This window comes from Rhea pennata, chromosome 1 (assembly GCF_028389875.1).
Source record: "Rhea pennata isolate bPtePen1 chromosome 1, bPtePen1.pri, whole genome shotgun sequence".
Classification (NCBI taxonomy): Eukaryota; Metazoa; Chordata; class Aves; order Rheiformes; family Rheidae; genus Rhea; species Rhea pennata.
In genome coordinates this window covers 10,602,447-10,627,247 of record NC_084663.1, presented here as the reverse complement: position 1 = coordinate 10,627,247, position 24,801 = coordinate 10,602,447, and the positions used below count along the sequence as shown (strand labels likewise).

At 36.0% G+C, this 24,801-nt stretch overlaps 1 protein-coding gene across 1 annotated transcript in view; it reads right to left on the bottom strand.

Moving 5' to 3' along the window:
- PCLO (piccolo presynaptic cytomatrix protein) overlaps positions 1–24,801 on the bottom strand; it is a 364,298-nt gene that overhangs the window by 60,308 nt on the left and 279,189 nt on the right. Inside the window, exons 13-19 of the mRNA XM_062597873.1 lie at positions 23,618–23,829; positions 18,778–18,828; positions 17,706–17,836; positions 16,319–16,345; positions 10,529–10,622; positions 4,158–4,229; positions 1,065–1,245 (exon numbers count right to left, since the gene is read on the bottom strand). Coding sequence (XP_062453857.1) covers positions 1,065–1,245; positions 4,158–4,229; positions 10,529–10,622; positions 16,319–16,345; positions 17,706–17,836; positions 18,778–18,828; positions 23,618–23,829 — 768 coding nt within the window. The remainder of the gene's footprint in view (positions 1–1,064; positions 1,246–4,157; positions 4,230–10,528; positions 10,623–16,318; positions 16,346–17,705; positions 17,837–18,777; positions 18,829–23,617; positions 23,830–24,801) is intronic.

The window sequence follows — 24,801 nt, the reverse complement described above, 5'->3', positions numbered from 1 at the left end:
ATTTACAACTTGGTTTTTATCAGCTGTGAATTATGCCTCCTGCACTGGTTCATACTGGTGAAACAGTGGTGTAGCTTACAGCCTAAATCATTTCCTGTTTTCTTCTACTTATCTAGTACAGAGAGAATAAACGGCATCGCTTAAGCCAGTATTGAATATTTAGGTGAGATGAGCAATCTTATCCTCTATACTGCTGAATGCTCTGGTCAAAACTATAGTCTACTTACAATAATAGCTTTTATACTAACTAATAATCTCTGATTTAGATATTGATCTTATAAATACATCATGATTTAAAAGTTAGCAAAACTTTTAAAGAGAAAATTTATCACACAGAGAAATATAGAAGAGATGGACCAGAATCTTATCACTCTGATGCTCTCATTTGGATTCTATTTGGGATGGCTGTTACGTGGATATTACATATACTGTATCTGAGATGAGCTATTGGCCACTATGTACTCAATTAAAAAAAAAATGTTGGAGCAGGAAACACTGAGATCAATTCTCCTTCTGCAAATGCTGGTATAATTCCAGTACACAAATTCCACAGATTTTTCAATGCAATTGAGATATGCTGCTGCCAAATATCATTGACTGGAAATACCTGTGTGTTATTAAAGTACAATTGTTATTCTGTAAAATATTAATGTGATATTTCCAGAAGGTAAAATGCCCATAGACTATTTAAGGAGTATGAAAAAAGAAAGCCAAGTATATATTGAATTTGGTCAAGACTATCAGGAAAATGAAAAGGGCATAGAATCTACAGCAGATGTGCAAAGCACATATAGATCTTATAAGATGCTATTTTAAAAGTCACAAATGCTCAGTAAGCTGGCTGGTACAGATCAGGCCAAATTAAGTCTTGGCACAAGCCTCCACTGAATTCATGGCAGAAATAAGTTTTTAATGGAAGTGTATACAAACTTCATAACAGTAACTTTAATTTTCTATTAGAATTTAAGAATATCAAAGTTTTTCCATCCAAAAAAAAAAAAAAAAAAAAAAAATTTTCCCAAAAGGGAAAACTTTTCGTATCTAATGCACTGAGCCATTCCTACCCTTGGAGGGATCGGGGAAGATTCCGTGACTTCTGCTCTTGATGACTGATGGTTTTGGAGATTGCTGGCTACTCTGTCCAGAGTGAGTTTTCCCATGATCAATGTTTTCACTCTGCTCCTTCAGAGGGTACCACAGAGGAGTGCTGTCAAGCTGAGAGATGCTGGATAACTCAATCAATACCTGTAAATGATTCAAAACACAATATGCGGCCTGAATCCGATCTATTTAATAGCAGAAGAGTCTAGAGTTATGTTATCAAAAGTTGCAACGGAATGCAAGGGATTAAGAATCTTAGGATGTGTGCTGACAGAGAAGATTCTCTACCTGTGCTCTGACCTAGCCTGATGTAAGATGGCTGTGGTCCAAAAACCACATTCATTAGCTTGTTGTTGTGTCTAACTAATAAGCCTTCTCACAGGATCTCAGTAGGGTCTATTAGCTATAGACACAGCTCCACACCAAGATGGCTAGATATTTTAAGGGGTAGTTTGTAAGCACTAGCTTGGGTGTGAGCGAGTAAAGAGCTCTAGTCATGCTTCATTAGTTTATATAGGCATATCTAATCAGAAGAATGAGGTATTGTTATTTTCTGCTTTATGTCACTGTTAGAAAGGGGCTAATAATTTGATATTTGTTAGCAATGAGGTCTTGTACAATGTAAGATTGGTGCTTGTTGATTCTTTGCAAACTCCATATCTACAGAATTTGTAACAAAAAGAACAGACTAGGGATTTGCAATTTACACCTTTGCACTTTACCAAAATAATAGAATTCAATAGCTCATTCAGGAATCAAAAATTCACTGGGGGGAGGGAGGCAGAAAGGGACATAATGGCAGTGCAGCAATGAAATGAGCAACCTGTCCCCCCACCAAAAAAAAAAAAAACAAAAAAAAAAAAAAAAAAAAAACAAAAAACACAACAACAACAAAAAACACCTCTAAAACTGGCTAACTGGCTCTAGGTCACCTTCATTGCTAACAGAAGTTCTGGAAATTTGCTTAAAAAAAATCCCCTAAAACCAAAAAACAGCAGAGTGCTAAAGGGTCATCAGAAAGTCTTGAACAAAGGAAAGGATGAAAACAGCCTTGTGTTTTGTTTAAGGTGAAAGGAATTAACACTAAAGTCAGGTAGGAAAGCTTCAGAAACATTAGACAGAGTGAGCATACCTCAGGGAACTATGTCTTCATCAGCTAATTACAGGACTGAATAAAACAAAGCGCCCTCAAGTGTAAATGAGAGGAAGTCTCAACTGATCTCGTCTAGAAGGTTGAAAGTCTTCCTTTCCTTTCCTTTCCTTTCCTTTCCTTTCCTTTCCTTTCCTTTCCTTTCCTTTCCTTTCCTTTCCTTTCCTTTCCTTTCCTTTCCTTTCCTTTCCTTTCCTTTCCTTTCCTTTCCTTTCCTTTCCTTTCCTTTCCTTTCCTTTCCTTTTTCCTTTCCTTTTTCCTTTCCTTTTTCCTTTCCTTTCCTTTCCTTTTTCCTTTCCTTTCCTTTTTCCTTTCCTTTTTCCTTTCCTTTCTTCCTGTCTTTCTTACAGCTTTATAGGTCTGTATGTGACCTGGTTTAGGCTCTCTGGCTAAGTGTATGTTTAAAAAATGGAAAAGAACCAGAGGATATCACTTAGTTATATCATGATCCCTAGTGTGGTTTTGGCTGTGACTTTGGGAATCACGTGGAAGACAGCAGCGTTCCCAGTAGAGAGTGTAGACTGGGGGATCTACTCTGGAGAAGAGCGTTTGGATGTGAACCATGATGGGCCGCTTGTCTTCTAGGGCAGTGTGACTAGAGTCTTTGATGCCCATTAGCAGCTCTGCTTACATCTTTGTGACAAATTCCTCATGGCATGATTTGAATATTCCTTATTTGATGTTACTGTGCAAGTAAGTCTGGATAGTATTTTCCCTTGCTTCTCCAGGGAAGACTGTTTTCCTATTTAAATCTGAATGATTTAATAAATAAAATAGAACTGGAGGTTGAAAATATTTCAAGCCAAAAGTTTTAATCTCACTGAGAAAGCAGCTGTGGGAGGATTCATTTTCTAAATGTCATAAATAATAATGATGTAAACATTCAGTAAAGCCCCACATTTGGATAAATACAATGAACTCAGCAAGAATACTGATGCAGTATGCAGGAAATAAGTAATCACATAGCTGCTTCCTATATATTTATTTTAGTAATAGTTCAAACAGTGATGCTGATTGCCCAGTTTTATAGTTGCACAAAAGGGAGCTGGGGTTGAACTGAGTGTCTCGTTGCTAAATTTAAAGGCAGGATAAGCAGAGATACTTTGAGTCATTGTCTATGAACAATAACTTGAGGAATCAATTTTTCTGGGTATCCATTTCTAATTATAATCCTCCTTGGTAATAAAATTTTTAATTATTTATTTGATATGGCTATTGCTGGTAATTCTGTATTATATGTGCATATATATTCATTCTTTAAAGAGAAAGTACATTGCTTCTCATGATCATTGATCTTGTTTATTATTACTTATTAGGGTATTCATAATAAGCCTTACAAGGTTTTGTTTTCAAATATACTTTTGTAATGTTATTTGTTTCACAAGAGTTAAAAATGTGACCTCGCATCAGCAAGATCAAATAGCTAACACTTGAAGTTACTTATGCATATGCTAAATTATATGGCTTGGTGGCAGAATTTCATCTTTTAATCATTTCCAAAGACTGATATCTTCTCAGCCTGCCATATCACATTAAAATAGAGCTTATCATACCTACAGTTCATCAGTCACAACAAGATTCCCCATGCAGTCACTCATGTCTGTTACTGTCTCATGCTCAGAAAATCATCTTGATTTTTACTGAAATAATATTGTGTTGAGTCCCAAATAAATTTATCTACAGTTCATTGAGAGAAGAAGGCAAGTACCTTACCTGTCTGAATGAAGAAAATCACGACAATTTGTTATGAAGTCAGTATTAAAACTGATATACTTAAGGTAATACTTAAAGAATACATGTTCTCACTACTGTTATACCTAGGAAGAAAACAGTTTCCAAAACCAGCAGATAGTTAATCAGCTTTCTCACTAGTCAGGGCAGAGAGAGGAGAAAATCAAATACTCACTTCACCAAGAAAGTCATTCGAGGAGAATCTATCGTAATCCCAGACAGTCACTTCCAATGTTTTCTTTTTCAGCTACAATTTAAGTCAAAAGATAATTAACCTCATTGCCACCATAAACTTCAAAACTCACTGTATAGACTTGATATATTTATAGTTCCTTGCACCCTTCCTCATAGTGACAGCCAGGCAGCTTTTGTCTTCCATTAGCCTTGATCTCAGACAGAGAATTTGGGGCCATTATTTGGTATCAAGACAGATGGATTTGTATTTGGCACTGTTTGAGTAATTTCTGTAAGTTGATTTTTGCCAGTCTGCATGTCCACTACAACAGTTAAACTTTTTTTTTTTTTTTTTTTTTTTTTCCCAAGCTCCATTTTCATATTTGTTGCAGCTTTTCTTATCAGGTCTAATGGGTTGTTTTGTTTATGCAGAACTCAGACATTTGCCTAAAATGTATCTGAATATGAATTTCCTGTATATTGATTTAAATACCCCATTTATATAATGTCGCCTGTGAAGGCCCGACTTTAATATCCCTGCAAGCTCAGTGCAGTCACTGGGACTCTGCAAGCAGCACAGAGGTGCAGGACAAGTTGTACTGTCAGGCATTAATGACTGCCATCAAAACCTATTATCTGCAGACCTTGTTAAACATGATAGTTGTGTAAACTGTTCTTTTTAGAGGATAAGGGCAGAAACAAGTCTTTTTATGTGACAAGACAGCTTGAGATAGAGGGAGCTGTTGACCAAAGCAGTTGACCTTGTAGAAAAGGTTGATCCGAATGTGATCTGAAGGGTCTGTGGAGACTGATGGCAAAGAAAAGACAAGAGGACAAGAGGATTCATTACCCACGTCCTGTGCTAGGGGCAGAAGTCCAGCTGGTGGCTGGAGAGGCAGTAATGAATTCATGTGGCTCGAAAGAAAGGAGAAAGAAAAAGTTAAGGGAATATGGGATGTCTGAAGTCAGGCTGAGGAGCTGTAAGTGAAAAGTTTGTTGGATGCTTCCAAGCATTACAAAGGAAAACAGGACTATTCATAGCTGGATAAAAGAAGTCAGAATAGAAATCCTACGCTTCAGTCAGGGTCATCACCCCCAACAGAAGCAACTTGTCACTTGTGGCTTTCACTGCGAGCTGGCTGCTTAGGACAGAGGGGCAACAAAGCATCCAACTGTTGATCCAAATAATGAGCCTTTCCATTTAACGTACCTGTAACATGCACTCCTAGGAAAACCGGCAATCGCTATTTACTTCCACGACTGCTTTTTTTAACGGAACATTGATTCAAAAAGTTTTTAAACTTTTTAAATTGCATTCAACTGTTAATTTCACCTTATTATTACTATTTATTAGGAATAGCTTCTACTCCCAGATAGTTTTAGAAACACACAAACTATGCAAAGCCAGTTTATTTAGAAATCATGTTAAAATCAGCGTATCCTGGTAAACCCACATGTCAATGGCATTATTTTTAGCAGCTGTCTTTAAGAAGTCAACAATGTGGTTTGAAAGCTAAGACTTTAAAAAAGAGAAAGATTAAAGAATAGTTCTCAATTATTAATTTATATATATATATATATAAAAATATATAAATATATATATAAATATATATATATATTTAATCCTGCCTACTTAGGCAATATTTAATATAGTTTTCTTAAATGCCCTACAAAAATTAAACAAAAAGATGAACATAGAAAACATTCTCTTTTGAATATTCTTTACAGAATGTGTGTTAAGGTCTTTTCCTTCTCTTTGCTACTCCAAGGCAATGTGAGTAGCAAATGTGAAAAATAACCTGAAAAAATGAATTGGGCAGTCACTGGTCCATGCTACTTTTAGGTTCCTGAACGATAGAGTTTCTTGTTATATTATTTGTGCTTTCATCCTCAAAAAAGAGAGGAATAGCATAAATACTTTTCAGAAATGTGTTGTCTCAGTCTTTGCCGTTTTGGAAGGATATGATCTTCTTTTTGCAAGTGATGACAGCACAAAGACAGTAAGAAGAATGTATAGATCCAGGAAAGAAGAAAAAAAAATATAAGGATTTGAAGGATTTTTGACAGAAACTGGAAAATAGATACGACTTTAAAGCTAACGCTTAAGGAATGCTACCTTGCCAGCTTTTTTTCATTAGTATAATAATAAAACTGTGCTGAGAAATTGCAGCAATTAGATTTCTTTGGGATATCTACTTTAAGCCTCTTAGTTTAGTAAAGATTTAATAAAATATTATGACAATGAAAAAACACCAAAAGGGCTTTATTAGGCAGCATGCATGAAATGGGTTTCAAATAGGAGGAAAATTGCTTTTCCAAACCTGTATATATGTACCACTATTAAAGGCAAAGAGCCTTTGATGGCTAGTGACTTGAAAAGTAGCTATTAGATTACCACAGCAAAGCAAGGTTCTGCCTTACATCATCCTGTTTCAGCTCGTGAAGCCAGAAGTTCAGATCCCTATTAGAGATTTAATTTACGCCAGATGATTTTTCTGAAATGGACAACTAGAAAGTGCCCCTAGAAGAAGGAAAGCTGTTTGGCCCAGCTGACATACGCTATGAAAAGCAGTGAAACTTATTGGAGCACAAACCATGTTATGAAAAGAGCATTCCTAAGATATACCTCATTTCAGGTATTGTATTGCAGGAACATGCCAGAGAGAAAAACAAAGTAAAGACATGTTATTGCACGTGAACTCCAGCTAGCCTTAGGTTGCAGTGGATGATCTTCATTTAAAGAAGATGAAGGAACCTGCTACTGTGAATAAGTCTTCAAGAAGAGAAAACATTAATCAACAACACGCATGACAGAAGTGCCCATTTATGGATTTGAATGTCTTAAGACTGTTGTGTATTGTAACTGATAATGCAGGTTTATTTGTAATTATGAAATGCATCGCTTGAAATATTTAGTAAATTTTCCTTGAAAAATGGTATACAGTCCACGACTAGAGCAAAGGCAATATCTTAATGTACTTTTCTTCTCTCCTATGCCTAAAGCAAATTCTATAACTACTTCACAGATATTGCAAAAGAGGAAGGTTGCAAATTTCAGTTTATATATTTTATGAGTAGAAATTAAGGTGTTGTATTAGATCATGCAATATATTTATTTGTGTTTATATTCACACTTAACACTTTATTGTTCTTAGCTATATATTGCTGTATTTCAGGACATGAGAGGATAAAAAAACTTTTGATAGGTAATTGGGAACCTACATTCTATTGTTCAAGATCTTCAGTAACATTTAGGCTTCAATGCCTCCCTTCGTCTTATGAAAACTTTTATTATTTTTTGATAATGAGACTTAGGCTCCTAAATCACTCACGGGCTTTTGAAAATATTATTTTTTAAAAATATATTACCTTAAATTTAAGGACTTGAAAATATTTTGCAAAAGCTCTAGCTATACATTTTAATGATTTATATCTGTTACTTGAAGAAATAATTTTATCCAGTTTCTGATGAATACGAAATTGAGGTAAACATTGAGGTATTATACCAAGGTCATACATTATACCAGGGATCTAATTAGCAAAAGGACTTACAACTTTTAACTCTCTCTCCTAAAACCATTCAAATGCATCATCTCCTACTTAAAGTAGATGGTTGACTGAGTTAGCAATTATTATACAGTATTTATACTGTGTGTACCAGGCCTTCCTCTCAAACTGTAATTATTTCCACTTTATTATTTAACAAAAAAATTAAATTACTAAATATTCAGTTTAATTTATTTTAGCTCCAAATGTCAAAGTAGAATTTGCTACGTTATAAAACTAATCATTGCAACTTTGAAAAAGTCTGTTTCATTTCAGAGTGATCTTCCTCATAATTATTTTCAGTTTAATTTCAGCTAGGTCATGAAACAGAAAAGGAAAATGAAAAATTGTGCAACCAGCCAATGTCTAGACAGTGAAAGGACTATATTAGAAAATATTTAATCATACTTATTTGCTGTCAGAAAGTAAGCTATGCTTTGAATGGAAAGGAAATGCTTCTTTTAGGAAATAATGTTTATAAAGATTCATGAGTTTATGTTAAAGAATGGCTTGTAAACTCTGTACAACTTCATGTATGATGCATTTTTGCCTGTTTGTTGATCAGAAATTTTATTCTCAGTCTATTATGACTGTTGTCTTATATTTCTCTTCAAATTTTAAACTACTCTGAAATATGTATTCATGATGGTTAGAAGTTCAAACAATAGTTTTTCAAATTGTAGAATATACAGTTCTACAGCGTGGAATAATTTGCTGATTTAGCCACTCATTTTACTTTGTCTAGGGCACTGAATTGAATGGGAGAAGAATCACTCACATAGGTATCTAACCACTACCTAAAAACCATGAAGAGGTATGGAAGGGAATGCTGTTCCCTGCATATTTCCCCGTCTGAGAAGAAGACAGAATATATTAATGGATGTGATACTTTTGGAAAAAACGTGAACATAACAACAAACATAAGCACTGTATAAAAAATCTCAGAGGAAGGGAAAATGTGGGAATTTGCAAATTGACAGCTAAAGGTCAGAGCGCTCAACATGTAACCTAAAGGCTACATTTCACCTAGCAATGGTCAAAAGATTGACATCAAAGACATTAGGAGATTTTCTGACATACAAATCTGTCATAGAGATCATTATCTAATTTAAAATGACCAAATAGCAATTGAAAGTCTGATGTCCAAGCACTCCTACTTACAACTGTGTGAAATATCATAGCAGAATTTAAATGGAAAGTTCAGACCACGTTGTTCAGAAATATTGTTAAGATTTACAAACCTTTTCACTTAACCTAGATGATTAAGGGTTTATATTGCAGCCATACAAACCTCACAGTCTTATTTCTTAGGCTTTCATTGTCAATGAGCTTTATGCCAGCTTATAGGAAACAGTATGTGAATCCTTCCTAACTGAAACCAGCATCTGAAATTCTATTAACGATAACCACTACACATAACAGAATACCTCTGAATTAATCTGAAGTACTGACTGAAAAGACAAAAGGCTGTAAATGAGATGAGCAACCACACAAGTTCTTCTGCGAGAAGAGTTTTGCTCTTTGCAAAAGCTAACATCTTAATCTATGTTGCCCTTGCTGAACAAAAAGAATGGATAACTAAAATTTTATGTGAGGAAGATAATACTGAGGTCTTAGTGTCGTGTTGAAGAAGTACATTAAAGACATTGAAAATCTGGTCATTCAAAATTCTGGTCATTGTAGGATCTTTTATGAAGTAGTGAAAGATTAGATGGCCTTGAAAAGTGAAGTTGAAAGTATCAAAAACAAAATATTAAGACAGGCAGAAAGATTAGGAACTGCATGCAGATCCAGTACTCAATTTAAACAAAAGGCCTGACTGTCATCTTGCTGTTTCAAATACTAAAAAGTCTCTTTAGAAAGGAAATAGGCAGAGAAGACTTTCATAGGCCTTTTTCCCAGATGTGATTGAAGTCTTCTATAAGAAAGAAATAAAATCTTTTCTAATTTTTTTTCCAAGTGGTTCATATTTCAAGCTAAACATTACTGTTTTATGGAAAAATGTATCTCTACATTTCATACATGGTTTTGAACAAAGTAATTGTAGAACTTGTATTCTGAGTAAATATGTGTGACTTCTGGAACCAAAAATGAGTGTTTCTGCATTTGCTTTAGAAATTCCTTATGTCTTAATTTATTCCCTCCCTGTATTCTAATACTATTTTTCGAGTTGCCACATCTGTACTTATGATAATTAAGAATGTTAAGATCCTGGCACTATCTCCACAGGTCTGAGGAGTGCTGACAAAAGCATGACTCTTAGGGCCTAAGCCTGTGATTAAATTGATGGGTCACATACTTCCTGCGAACCACTGTTAGAGAAGAGGAGAAAAAGTTAGTAGCGATCAACTTCCCTGTCTCAGAAGAACTCACTGTCTGTCGCTTATATTGAAGGCACTTGTAAAATTACTAACAATGCAACAATATTGATCATGCAGAAATAATAACATTCTCCTCTACATTTACAAATAACAATACATTTACAAATGCAAATGTTACAAATAACATTTCCTACTATATCTGTGTGTAAAGAATTTGTTGCATGTGTAAAGGGATGGGGCTGGTCAAGCAAGTTCACACTTGAAGCCTTCAAAACTGCCCACCATCCATATAAATTACCATTTTTACGAGCAAAGGGGACAATAAAGGAGTATTGATATAGTGAGCTCTATTAAAGCCAAAGACATAATTTCAAATTTTCCCTAAATTTGGCAAGAGTTCAGGGGTTCACAGAATTGCCAGTGCTGCTGCTCCTACCACAGTGACCACTACAGACCACACAAATAAAGCAGCAAATCACACCGAGTGGTACTAACAGTCACACACCTGCTCCACGGAGATATTTTTATAAATGACCGTCTGATTCCACTCAGGATTCAAGCTCTTCTGCACGTATTTAGTCCTCCGCTTGTACTCAGCACTGAATTTGAACAAAGGAAGGAAACATTACATAAGTGATCTTTTGTTTCTTTCAGCTCTAATGAAAAAGAAAAAGGGGAAATAAGAAAAGAAAGAACTCAATTCCTCAATTCTGCAACAACTTAGAGTTACACGAGGACAAAGACAGCCTTTGGGTCTTTTTACATTTAGTGTGCTTTCCTGATAACGGGCTTTTAGAACATCTTCCTACGACTCTTCAGTAGGCTTTCTCCGTCCACAGCTGTTTCAACCTAAAACACCAGTCAGCACATGCATACATGCTTTGTTTTTGCACAGAAGGAGTTGTGTCTGATTATAAAAGCAAGTGATATTACATTGATTTCTTTTCCAAGACAATCCTCTTATTAGCACATTGAAGTGGCATGAATCCATTATATTTATAGTATCTCTAATGATAGCAGTCCCATATCACAAGAATGTTTAATGATGGCCATAAGGTAACTAATATCCTCTTAATGATATAAGCACTAATTTCTTATTGATCTTGCTGTTTGGATCTGCTTCTAACTGCACTGGAAAGAAACAGAAAAGTGCATCAAGCTCATGATTGTTTCTGTCAATACTCAAGAATAAAAAGTTTGCCTGGTAATCTGTTTTTAAAAAAAGAACTGGTAGTGCATTCTATTATACTTTGCATTTCCTGAATATAGGGAAAGCAATGCACTAGCTTTTAATGGAATATGGATCCATCTAGCACTGTGAGCTTTGATGTCAGACTTGCTTCCATTCCAACTTTAATTTAATATAAATTTTAATGGAGATCATGAAAGGGTTGGGTAGGAGAACATGAAAAGCTTTTAACACTTTGAAAACCCAGCAGATATAAAGAATTTTTTCTTGCCACTCTGCAAGTTAACTACCCTTACACTGTTCAAACTTTCCATACATTAAAGGACTTCAATGTTACAACTACTACTAAATTAAATGTGCTCAGGACTATTCTTTAGCTCTAAGGCCAAATGGCACAGAAAGACCAGTATCTATCCCACTAAATTCTGCTATGGTGCCTCTACGTGAACATTTGGCAGCGTGCTGTTCTCCTGATTTGCTCACTTCTGACAGATTTTGGACTGCAAAGGCTGAACTGTTTGCCCTGTGGCACAGCCTCAGCACTAATGAACGAGACTCTTTTCACATGAAGCTAAACCGGGAGAGGCGCTCCACGGTCTCAGTCATTCAACTCAACCATTAACGGTCTATAGCGTATGGTACCAGAGTAGTGCTGGTCTGAATTAAAGCTGCCTGAAAGACGTAAAGTCTTGTGCTAAAGACATAAAGTTGGGTCTTGTGCTACCTTCTAATTATTCCGGAATTTGTAGTGGCCCTATTCTCCAAAAAGCAGTGGCCACGTCAGAGCCCCTACCTGACAGCTGGTTAATTCCCAAAGCAGGACTACGAACTGTTTGGGAGAATGGTTGCTGAGCTGGGCAAAAAACCATGGCTAGCCTGGGCTAGTTGAATTTTTATTCAACAGGACTGACAACTGAATTCCAGTTCCCAGGATTATTCCTGGGCACAGTTTCTTCTGTTAGTACACTCTATGAGGTTTGGGGTTTCTTTCAAGGGGGAGGAACATTCTCAGTTGTTTTGATAAGGATTTTTAAAGTGGAATATTAACCTGTAGCGTATTTCTTTTACCTTTTATCTTTCTCTCTTTTCCAGTTCTTTAGGGATTGCCTTATATTGAATACCTACAGAATTACAGCATTGAACATGGCGGCTTTACCCACTAAACACTCCTCAAGTGCTCCCACTAAAACTAACAGTATTGCTTGTGTAACGAGGCACTCTTCAATGCACTACTACAAGAATTAAAACACAGTTAAAGATTATTTTGGCTGTTCCTGGAGATTAAGTTTCCTTTATCTTTCTTTGTACAGTAGTCAATATGTTACAAAATTGACAACTATATGACAACCCACTATATTTCAGAAATTCTATACTTTACATAGCACATTATAAATTACTTAAATGGTTGTATTGATTGGAGAATGCCCATGCAACTCAATAGATTCTAATTAATTATCTGAAGTTTATGCAATATTTCAGAAACTACTTAGTAAATATGTAGGGAGTTATGCCATCTAGTTCATTCTTTTGCCAAAATGTCACTGTCCCCAACTGTATTCTTGCTAATGTATCTTCAGAACTATTTTAAATGTAATTACTTGCTTTTATAGCTCTGTTCCATTATCTAGTTGGCCAGCATTTATTGAAAATGCTGGTTTATAAGGAGAGAAGAGATATTATACTTACCTTATGGAAAGATTTGAAAGTTTATACAATCAAGCTATTGTGTATAGATGCAGGTGGGTAGGAGGACCAATTACGTATCTTAAAGCTCACTAAATAATTGAGCTGAGTGACAGGCAGATGTTGTAGAGAAGAACCATCTTCAGTGGATTACTGAGCCATTCACTACAACTATAACATGAGAGATGCAGTCCTGAAGTGCACATAGTATCAGATTTATAAACTTAGTATATCAAGAAATGTATAAAATGTCACACTACAAGAGAGACATGGAGCTACTGGAGAGAGTCCAGAGTAGGGCTACAAAGGTGATCAGAGGGCTGGAGCACCTGCCCTACGAGGAACAGCTGCGAGAGCTGGGCCTGTTCAGCCTGGGGGAGAGAAGACTGAGGGGGGATCTGATCAATGTGTACAAGTACCTGAAGGGAGGGTGTCAAGGGGATGGGGACAAACTCTTTTCAGTCGCCCCGTGTGAGAGGACAAGAGGCAATGGGCAGAAACTGAAGCACAGGAAGTTCCGCCTGACCGTGAGGGGGAATTTCTTCCCTGTGAGAGTGATGGAGCACTGGACCAGGTTGCCCAAAGAGGTTGTGGAGTCTCCTTCTCTGGAGATATTCAAGACTGGCCTGGATGCAACCCTGTCTACCATGCTCTAGGTGACCCTGCTTGAGCAGGGAGGTTGGACTGGATGATCTCCAGAGGTCCCTTCCAACTTCAACCATTCTGTGATTCTCTGATATATATCAACATTATGATAGTGGGGGTACATCGTGGGAGGAGAGCAACAGCTCTGCTTGTGGGACCACTCTGAACTTTTTTTTTTTTTTTTAAGTGAGCATAGCAAGAAGGCATCTAGAATTTAGCATCTAAATGAAGTATCTAGATATCATCAAGCACTAAGAATAAAAAAATCTTTATTGACATTTCCATGTTGAAACCTAGAGCTGGCTGAATTTTTTTCATTCAGCCTAAAAGTATTATTGTTTCTCTTAACTTTCTATTTACAATATAGTTCTTTTCAATTTTGGATGTTTTTACTTTCAGCAATCATTCAAATCATACTTATGTAATTAAAATATTGATTTTTATATGAAAAATGAATACTCATATGCATGTATTTTTTTCCTTCCTATCATCTCCAATGATATATCAGAGCTAAAGAAAAAGGTACAACACAGATGAGCTCTGCTCAAAGCAATAAAAGATTTCAGATCACAATGACAGGAAAATAAATCCTCTCTCTCTTTTCTTTGGTCAGACTGGCAGTGCTGAGTGATATTGTCTAATGAAACAGACTTGCAGCTCTTTCTGCTTGTAGTCACTTTTTCACTTTTTTCACTTTATGTTCATAGTCATTCTGTGCAGCTACATTTATTTTCTTGAAAAAAGACGGCTATACTACTGTCTTTTATTTATTGAAAAATGAGATTTGCAAAATCATGTCTGTCCACCTCTGCTTATGAGAGGAAAGGAGGAGCTCTCCACAATCCAGTCAGCCCTGTTGGTCAAGATGTACAGTGGTATCTTTTTGGAAAGTTTTTTTTTTTTCTTATACATTAGCAAGAGAGGGATGGATGAGAATCTATGGGGAGCAAACAGACATTAAAAAGAAACTCATCCAACGTTACTTTTTGCAAGTAAAGCTGAAATAAATATTTAAAAATCTGAATCCTTTTGGAAATTAGATTTTCATGGCTATTCAGTAATGCACTTAAATATTTTAAACCTTCTACTGCATTCTTCTCCCACTCTCTGAAGCTAGAAAAGCAGTCCCATCACTCTAAGTCTTCTTGAGAATCCACCTACCTACTTGGAGCAAGACAACACTGGCAAGTGAAAGTGGAGCTGGGAGCATCTCTCTCTCTTTGGCCTTACAATATTCCTCAAATGAACATCTAATCAAATCAGCTCCTACCGAAAGATTAATTTACCGAGATTTCTCCTATCTTGGGGTAACCCGTTTACCTTAATGAAGCCACTGTAGCAGTATATAGCTTGGGCCCGTCTAAATGTCAGCTGACCTATTAGTTTTAAAGAACTAATACACCTTCTATTTGAAGAAAGTAGGAAAGGTCCTATAATGCACTCAACCAAGAAAACACCATGACATTCGCCTTCCTGTTCTCAATTTCCTTCTGCAATATTACAACTTCATCACCTTTTCAAAGTTTCTGATTCTTTCTGGAGACATGTGAGAAGGCGATTCATGAAGTGCTGAGCTGTAGAGTTGGCAGAGACAAAGGTTAAATGTGCCATTAACATGGTAATTCTGGAATATTTCCAGTGAAGTTTGTAGAGCAGAGGGAAGCACGAGACCCTGTCACCTCTAAGGCAGCCCAGACCCAGATTAAGCGGTATGACAGGTCAGGTCTTTAAAAGTCTGAAGGGAAAGATTTGCGTAATTAAGTCTATCCTACTGGTATGCATACTCCTCCAGACTGCAACTGATAATGCTTTATTAAAACACATTCATTAAAGCTAATCTATACATACTACAAAATAATTCACACGGGAAATTCATAAACTATGCCAACTGTTAATAAATGGAAATTGCATTACTCTTTATCATTTCCCTGTACTTCCCAAATTATATTTTATTGACACATAATACAACTGAAAGTACAATGAAAAAAAAGGTATAGAATGACCACATGCAAGAAGTGGCATTTAAACATATTCATTATATAATTTTATTAACGATGAAACAGGCTGTTGTTAGAGCAGATCTGTCTATTAAAAAGCCACCTGTTGACTTGTTTGGTAAGGCTTCTTTTTTGAAGTGTAGAATTATAGGCCTAAAATTCTATTACCACGTACTTAGCCTGGGTTGATACTAGCATTTCTAGAGAACATAATTTTGTCTTACGTTTCCAATTCAGCACGAAGTATGAGTAATTCCAGTACCTAAAAATGTAACTTTCTTTTTTTTACATTAAATGGCCTTTTATATAGTCAAATAACTTAAATTCATCTATACTTCATTCTTGATTTCAATGCCATGACGCTATAGAAGAGTTAGAGGGAAAAATACTCTGGCTCAGTTGCAAATGGTGTTTCTCTCTCTCGGCGTCATTCAAAATTGTAAGACAAGTTCATAGATAACTACTCTGCAACTTTCAGTGACTGAGGACCAATTTTAGATGTCTCTTATTGAACTAATTTCTTCCAGACTTCAAAAGAAGCTTTCGTTAGTCTTTGTAGCCAGAGCCTATAATATTATTGCATCAAGGAACGCTAGTTATCTGTTTCCATTTCCTTCTGTCCCCAAAATGGCAGTTACTAAAGGATGAGCAGCAAAATCATGCTGTAATCATGTGCCATCAAAACTCAAGAGAAATCTATAGTTCAATGCACAGGCTTATCATAACATCCTGCATGCATACAAAAAATGAAAGAATAAAATTGAAAGACAGTACACTCTACCTTGCATTTTGGACAACCATGACTTGTCTGCATACCCCAGCATTAAATAGAGTTAGGAACACAGAGGAAGCAGCATAAGAAGAAATGGGAAGAGACAGAGATGAAAGAAAGTAAGTAAATAGTGGATAGTTCCTAGTATCAAAAAAATCAAAGGAAATAGAAGCATTAGAAAGAATAAGCATAACCTAATAAGAATAACCTAATAGGGACTGAACTACAGAAAAAAAAAAAAAAAGCTATTTATGAATAGTTAAGTTTCTAGTTTCCCATAAAAACTTTGCACTTTTGAGAAGCTCTCATCTTCGTTATTCTAAAGCACATGCTGATCTATGACCATAGCATTCACTTTCCTACTACCTTAAATAAGTTCAGAAATACATTTTTTAACAAACATAGGTAAGTCTAAGAGCCTTTTAGAATGAGTGTGATTACACAAACAGAAAAGTTTGTTGGAATTTGTCTTTGCAAACTAAGGTCTGATCCATCAACTTAACTGCAGAGATATCTATTGTATCACTGAGGTCAGCAGAATTGCTGTAACTACGTGTACAGCTATGCATACATACAACATCCTGCAGCTTTAGAGCAAGAAAAAAGCTATAATATCACTAATATGGAAGTATATTTTTAATGGAAAGCTACTCAGCTATGTGTAATTATCATCAGAGCTTAAAAAAACAGTCTGTGAAAAAATGATTAATGATTTGCACAGTCACTAAATACAAAATTACCAGAATTACTAAAACCACATCTTAGCTCTTAGCACTCATAAACAAAAAAACAAAACAACAGCAACAAAAAATCCCATGGAATGAATACTTTCTGTCCAATATTTCTGACCTTTAATATTACACTGTAACCTTAAATCAAATTCAGTTCCTGGGATTGTGCATGTTTGCAAATCTACCCCAAATTCAGATTATCTGAGCTAAAGCAATAATTCTGTGTTAACCTTAACTTGTAGCTTCCTGTATTACAGTGTTACAGGACAACTTGTTATGAAACCCAGAATCCAGGCAATTCAATATGAATCAAAGACAGATTTCTAATAAGAACTTTGAGGTCCATTTATTTGGCATGTTTCAGCAAAACTCTGTCCTTCTTTCAATACATATTTTTGCATGCATTACAATTTTGAAATAGGAAGATTAAAAAAAATAAATAAATGAACAGATATGATCATGCTGCCTCTGAGGCAACTAACAAAATATGTACTTTATCCTGAGATTAGGATCTAGTTCTTATTTTTCAACAACTCATTAAAAAGCCACCATTTTTTCTGATCTTATATCTGCATTATAACTTTAACTATTCTGTTTATTAGTGACAAGTAACAAACACAAATTAAAAGAAAAGAAGTTTAGGCTGAAATTTATCCTGCACTTACCCTCTTCCTGGTAGAAGATAAACTTTAACAAAAGGGTCAGAATAGCCGTTGTTGTCTCTGGGAGCCAAGTTTCTTGCCTGAAGGATGTGGATAATAAGATTGCCAAGGTGTTTGTCATAGCTGATTTGAAGCTAGAGAAGGCATTAAAATACAGTTAGATTCTTCTTTTTAAATACTATTTTCTAAATGATTCAACCTGTTTAGAAATCCTTTGACAAAAAGTGAGGTTTAGATCTGTACTTTTGTGTGGAAATAACTCTCTTAGCAGTTTCTCTCTCTTTTCACTGAATATAATGAGAAGCTAGATGGTTATATCAGATATTCAAATGAATTCTTCTTTCAAACTCCACAGGTATTGTTAAAAAAGAAGCACACAACCATATTGGTCTCTTTCATTCAAGGGAAAGCAGATGAAATTCAAGTTCTTGATATTCTGCTGTGCAACAGCCAGCTCACTAAGTAAGAATTATATGGACTTGGACTACCTACAGCCCAAGCCGTGGGAGGATGTTATAGTACCAGTAAAAGAGAAAAGGATGAACTAAGAAAGTGAAGGACAAAGCTATAGAAAATTATGCTTCTTTTGTTCTGCTGCTTAGAGTTCCACTGTTAAAAAAAGATAGAGTGAACTAAATTAATATAAGAGATAATCACAAATTTGGCATTGCATGGAAAGGAATACACTGCATTGCAATAAACCCACAACAGTCTTGGCTTAAATGTAGAGTCTCAGAATTTCAGAAGTAATGCACAGTAAGTGCCAAATGGCTAAAGATTATAATGAAGTTCACTGTATTTTTAGCCCTTTCAGGAAGAGTTGTATTTTTCATTCTTCTGTTTGTATTTCATATGCTGACATTAAAGAAAGCATGAAAATCTAGTACTGATTTACACCTCCTGTTATTTCACTTAATGACATTTCAAGGGGCTGCAGTTGAACAAGAAGTCACTTAATGGATAATTTTTTCTTTTTTTTTTTTCTTTTTTTTTTTTTTTTTCAGAAAACTTATTCAACAGGGAAACATAGCACGGCCAGCAGCAACAATACACATAGCAATAATTACATATTTACCTGAATTTCTCCAGTGATTGGATGGGAAGCAGACTTTGTAGCTTCAGTAGGCTGCCAAAGTAAAACACATAAATAAATACATAGGCATACACTCACAAAATTACACATATGAATCTTCAAAATAATAGATGATCTAAGTTAACATTTTTAACAGGTTTTGTTTACTTTGCTCTGTTACCATTTATTTTTCCAAAATGATTTGATTGTCTCCAATTTGTATGTTCAATAGTAGCAATTATGCTATTTCAATAACACTTAAATATTCTACTACAGTCATTTTCGTAGATCTTCCAAAGTACAGAATCAGACATCAACATCATTACAATCTCACACATTTATCACACAGGGAGACTTAGGGAGGGAGAGACACAACATTATCCTAGTCTTACAAAACTGGATGTTGTAGTCAGAAAGCAAGTAACAGGTCAAGGTGGGTTAGAACAGTTTAAATCAAGTTCAGGTGAGCGCGGGTAGAAAGAATGGAAAGATTGACAATAAAACCAGGTGACAATTATAACTGAATATAACAACTCCATCCCAATTCATTAAAATGCTTTTTTCGTTTATTCTGTGTTCTCTGATAATCAGTTCAACTATATCATTTCATCTTTAAATCCCTCCACTGATTTTTCATCTACTATGACATGAAATTTAAGCTTTATGTCCTCCCCTTCACAACTCTTTAAAATCTTGCCTGTTCCTGCCTATTCTCTATTTTTGAGCTTCTATGAATTGCTGACAAAAGCAATAAAATCCTCAGAGAATGTCTTTTTATTTCTTTTTTTCTTTTCCTCATGTCTTCATGTCCTCATGTTTGAAGCATAATTTCATCATTTGCTTCAAATTCTGGACTCTCAACAAACGCTGTTCTGGTGCCCTTGAGCCATCTTGGACCTACTTATCTCTAATCTGCAAGCCATCAGTCAAGCAAGTAAGCTCTGTGGTTCTGTAGCAAGATTTGATTATTTTTGCATTCTCTCCACGTTTCCTTGGTTGATGCAGCAGAAAACAAAGGCTGCAAACAAGGACAAACTTACTATTCTCTGAAGACCAATCTAGAAACCATCCTTTCCTGCTTTTCCAGATGTGAACATCAACCTTATAGACTATTCTGGGCCATTTGGATTTCTTGCACTTTCTGAGAATACTAAAACTTGTCTGTTTTGTATCCCCATCGCTCCAAAGCTTACAGATTTTCTCAGGGTGTTAGATGATAATTTTTCTAAATTAGGCCAAAATAGAACCTGCATCTCCTTCACAAGAGCACGTTGAAATCAGGATGGCATACTACACCTTCCAGGTTTGCTATGAAGATGCATTCTCAGATCTGAGATAGACCAAAACCAATCAGAAAAATCCTAGCCAAATGCTCATGAAGCAGAAATAAAGGGAGTCAGTTGAAACCTGCCTGCTGTTCATTTGAATGACCCCAAAGCCAGACTGTCTCCTCAAAATGCATCAGTTACAGAAGAGAGATCCCAGATGAGGCAAATTTCATACTCCCTATCTATATCTATGTCTGCTATCCTGTATGGCCTTATTTTTCTTTATTTGTTTTTACACACTTTATCTTGCCTTCCAGTCGTGTTTCTTTAAGAACAACAGCTTTTTCAGAAAAAGAGAGTTGATTTTGCTGAAACCGTATGTGCTGTTCAGAAGTAATTCTGATGGAAAATTTAGCTTTTCTTTGGTACCTACAAATCCTGTAAAAAAACATAATTAATCTAGAAGCTCAAGAACATCACTAGGCCACATACAGTTTATAAATCATTTATCTAACCTGTACATATCAATAGCAAACAACTAAAACCTATTTGGTCCTTGAAAAAAAACTATTCAAAGAGAGAATTTTACTCCTTTTGACAAAGACAGTGAACTATCTGAATATCATGGAAACTCAGCAAGTAGGGCTTATATTTCTCATGCTTTACCTCTACAAATAGATTATATTGTCCATTAATAGTTCAGACTTCAGCCTATACTAGTGCTGATAATGCCAATGCTACAAACTAACAGGCAGTGAGCTATACATGTCTAGCCAATAACTGCAAGATATTCTAAATGGTCCGATTCCAGAACTCTGAATTAATCTCATTCACTCCAAATATCGTGTAATACAGAATCTCTCTTCCGTCAAGTGGTGCTGTAGGAAGACTTGGACATAAGGGAAAGGGCATGGTGAGTTTGTGTTGGCACTTTCAAAGGTGGTTAAAGTGGAGTTACCCTTTAACTGTACCGGTATTTTGCCTTCATCTATATGTCTGTAAAAAACACAAGTGCATTTTTAAGTCCAGTCATTTCTATAGCATCATTAAATCTCTATATTCATTTATAAGGCTGTGATCCAGTATGTTAAATGGTTCATGTTCTATCTGATGTCAGCTGATTTAACATTGACCAAGAAGAACCAGCCGAATATTTCATAGAAACAAGAATAGTTTAGGCTGGAAGGGACCTCTGGAGGTCGTCTGGTCCAATCCACAGCTCAGAGCAGGGCCAAGTTTGAAGCTGGATCTGGATGTAAAAGCAGACAGGCAATTAGGTATCTTTATGAATCAGAGTCTCAGTGAAGATTATGAAAAGAAGGAAAAACAGTTTTCCTCTGGCTTCCCTAGGAGCTAGGGGATCTAACAGTTTAGAAAAACAGCCCATACTTCTTCAATATGAAAAGAAAATTAAAGGTTTCTAGAGTACATTTAATATCCAGGATGTAATCTGAATTATAGAATGATCTTGCACTTACAGGAACAGATCTGGGCATCATATAGCCTGCTCACAGCTCCTGAAGATTAAGTCTACTCTGGGATGCAGAACCTAATTTCTTTTGATTTCTCTTTTTCCTCACTCCTCCAGTATAAGAGCTGGTGCTTTGCAATGCTGCCTGTTGTGCCTGCTGGTGAAGGGTGTCGATACCATGATGAGGAAAACTCCTAATGCTAGGGTCTGGTGCTGGGCTGCTCCACTCTCTCTGGTGATGGGATGAAGCGCTCGATGTAAGGGACTGCACTGCAGAGTGTCAAAGACTCCTGCAACATTTTTGGAGTGTACATTCCATACAAAAAGCTTTAGAAAGAGGTTTTTACTGGCTAAAAATATGATCAGTAGCAAAAGCAAGTGTTGGCAATTTGGATATTTATTCTGTCACGAAACTCTGACATATGTAAGGAATCAGTGTTGCAGCCTGACTAGAAAGGCTGTCAAGCCAAGGTAGAGAGTCTTCTGAGAAAGACAGCAGTGGCTTTCTCTTCTAGGAGATCTTAGCACCATTATAAACCCGGCATGGTGACAACGAACAGAACCTGTAGAAGTCAAGATCATGTACAGTGTTTATAAAAGGAACGACTTTCATTACAATTTTCAGAAACAAACAGAGAATGTTTTAAATATTTACCTGATTAGTTTTGACTTCTGCATCCCCTATATGAAGGCATTAGTTGTAATATTTTTTTCATCTTTAGGTGCCTCCACATAAATTTTCATATAAAAATTACTAAATCTCTGTGAACCAGGAAATGGAATTTATATGCCTTACATTAGATGATCTGCTACAGAGCCTCAGATGGGAACTTGCTCTTTTCAGGTGGACAGAGAGAGGCACCTCTCCAGGATGATGCTGTACAGCAGTGCTTTCTGGGTCTCCAGTCATTATTCAGGGAATTTAGGAGCCTGATTCCTCCAATCAAACTGGAACACTTTCAGTGTAGATACTGACATCTGTGCTAAGAAATCTGCACTTTCCTTAGACAGAATTTATCAAATCTCATGATAGGGGCAGCAAATCTGGATATAAGAATTTAACATGTAGGTCTGAATCACTTCAAAAAAACCAGTCTGTAGGAAATCTGGTCAGACAGAACTACTATCCTAAACAAAATGATCAGGAAATACCTTTATATTTTCTGAAAAATTGCTGGGGGATCAGGAGGGCATAGGGAGGAAGAGAGAGATTTTTGTATTTCTCTTCACATAAAAAGTTACATAAGTGTATTGAGGAGCTAAGTGAAATGATGTGCTCTTTGAGCAAGACCATTTTCTATCTTTTGCTTGTACGTAATACTGCCACAATTCAAGTCACAATCAGCTTCAACCACAAAACGTACAACGGTACATCAATAACGTGGTGGGAATTCTCGGCTGACAAGATTCTTTTTAAATTTTGACAGATTGAGGTGGGAATAACTATAGAGATAAAAAGACAGCTGGGAAGCACATTGTTTTACAATGGGAAGCCTTGCTTCCAACAGTAAGATAGCGAGAGGCTGAGTATTCAGGATAGTCATTTTAGAAAAATCCAAACTTTCTATCTTGCAAATTGTACTAGCAAATGCAGTCTTTATAAGACGGATTTTTATTTTGGGTGGGGTTTTTTTTGGATGAAAATGTAAAAATATAATAGGTGACCCAATTCAGTTTTCACTGTGGAAAGAAAAGACTACTAAACTCTCACTTGCCCTCATCAAGTATGCAAGTGGGCACACAAGGAGAAAGAAATTCATTTGAGAAATATCAGTTTTTACTAATATAAGCATTTTTTTGTAGTTAGTACCTCACCCATCAAGTAGCATACAGTTCAAAAGCAATACAAACAAAGACTGAAAGGGGAAATTATTTCATTTTAAAAGAGTAGTATTAAATTCAAGGAATCTATTTTCAAAAAGGGTCTAGTCTTGTATGACCTTGGATAAATCACATAATCTTTTTTCGTTGCTTCTAAACGGTGTAACTTAACAGTAATACTCATCACTGTCAGGAAATGGATTTATCAATACATGTTATGACCTCTTGCTACATTAAGGAAGATAAAGAGGCAATATTTCTACATAACTGAGAAGATTCTTACCTTACTGCTATGACGCTTTTTGCTCACTGAGGGAGAACCCGGCTGACCGGGGCTAGGAACAGCACTGGAGGTGGCAGAAGTGGTTCCAGAGTGGATGTGAGATCCCTTTTCCACTCCTGAGGAAGCAACCAAAGGGGTCTGCTGGAGAGAAACCTTTTGGAGCTCTGCAGCCAGCTGCTTAGGATCAACCCCTGGGGACTTCGTTTTATCTACTGGATTAAAGTAAAATAGTTTTGCATTAATAATAGCTAACACATTCAGCTCTATCTTGCCACGGTACAGGAACAGGATACTGATCTTTACAAATTTTCATATCATTTATTTGTATAATTTGAGGATACAAAAGTCAGTCTATGAAAAACAGAGACTAAAATGAGTTTAAAACTTTAGGACTGTAAACAGAACAAAATGAATACAAATGCAGAACCACAACCCATATTCATCTTCCCTTATTATACACTCTTATATGCAGCATCAGTATTACGGTGTGTCTGAAATGAGTGGGGATAATTTAGCCCGTTGCTGACTCTCCCTTTCCTTTCAACAGACAAATGAGCCTACGTATAATAGGTGCTTTGAAGTACTTAGACCTAAAATGATATTGGGCTTAGCCTGCATTATAGCTCCTCTAGTATTAGAGGTTTAAGGTCTTTACTACAGTCATTGATCTGGTTCTGCTAAAGATCAGGTAATACAAAATTTCTGCATATTTCTATCCCTAATTCACTGTTGTGACAACATCTGGCAGTTCGTTTGTTTGTAGTTTATTATATGTATTTTTTTTCCTAGAAACTTAAATTCTTTTTGGCCTGGACTGCAAAGTGGAATTAGCCTTATCCATGCTGGGCTGGATTAGGGTTAGAAGAAGGGAAAGGACTCTTTTCCAAAGAGAAAAAACAAGCCTAATAAAAGCAAAATCTCAGACCTACCTCAAAGCTCTGTCAGACTCAGTATTCATTTACAACTAATTTCAATAATATCAATGAAAGGTAATTTCACAGTAAAGGGGTAAATAGATATGAGGTGTTCCATGGCCACAAAATGGAGAATTTAAGCCAGCTAACTTGTGCACTGAGGGATAAAAGTGCAGCCACAAAACCACAGACCCAGATATGGAGCCCTGAGAAGCTGGGTAAAACAATCATTTAATCTGCACTGAGCTGAATAAAGGGCTGTGTTACTAG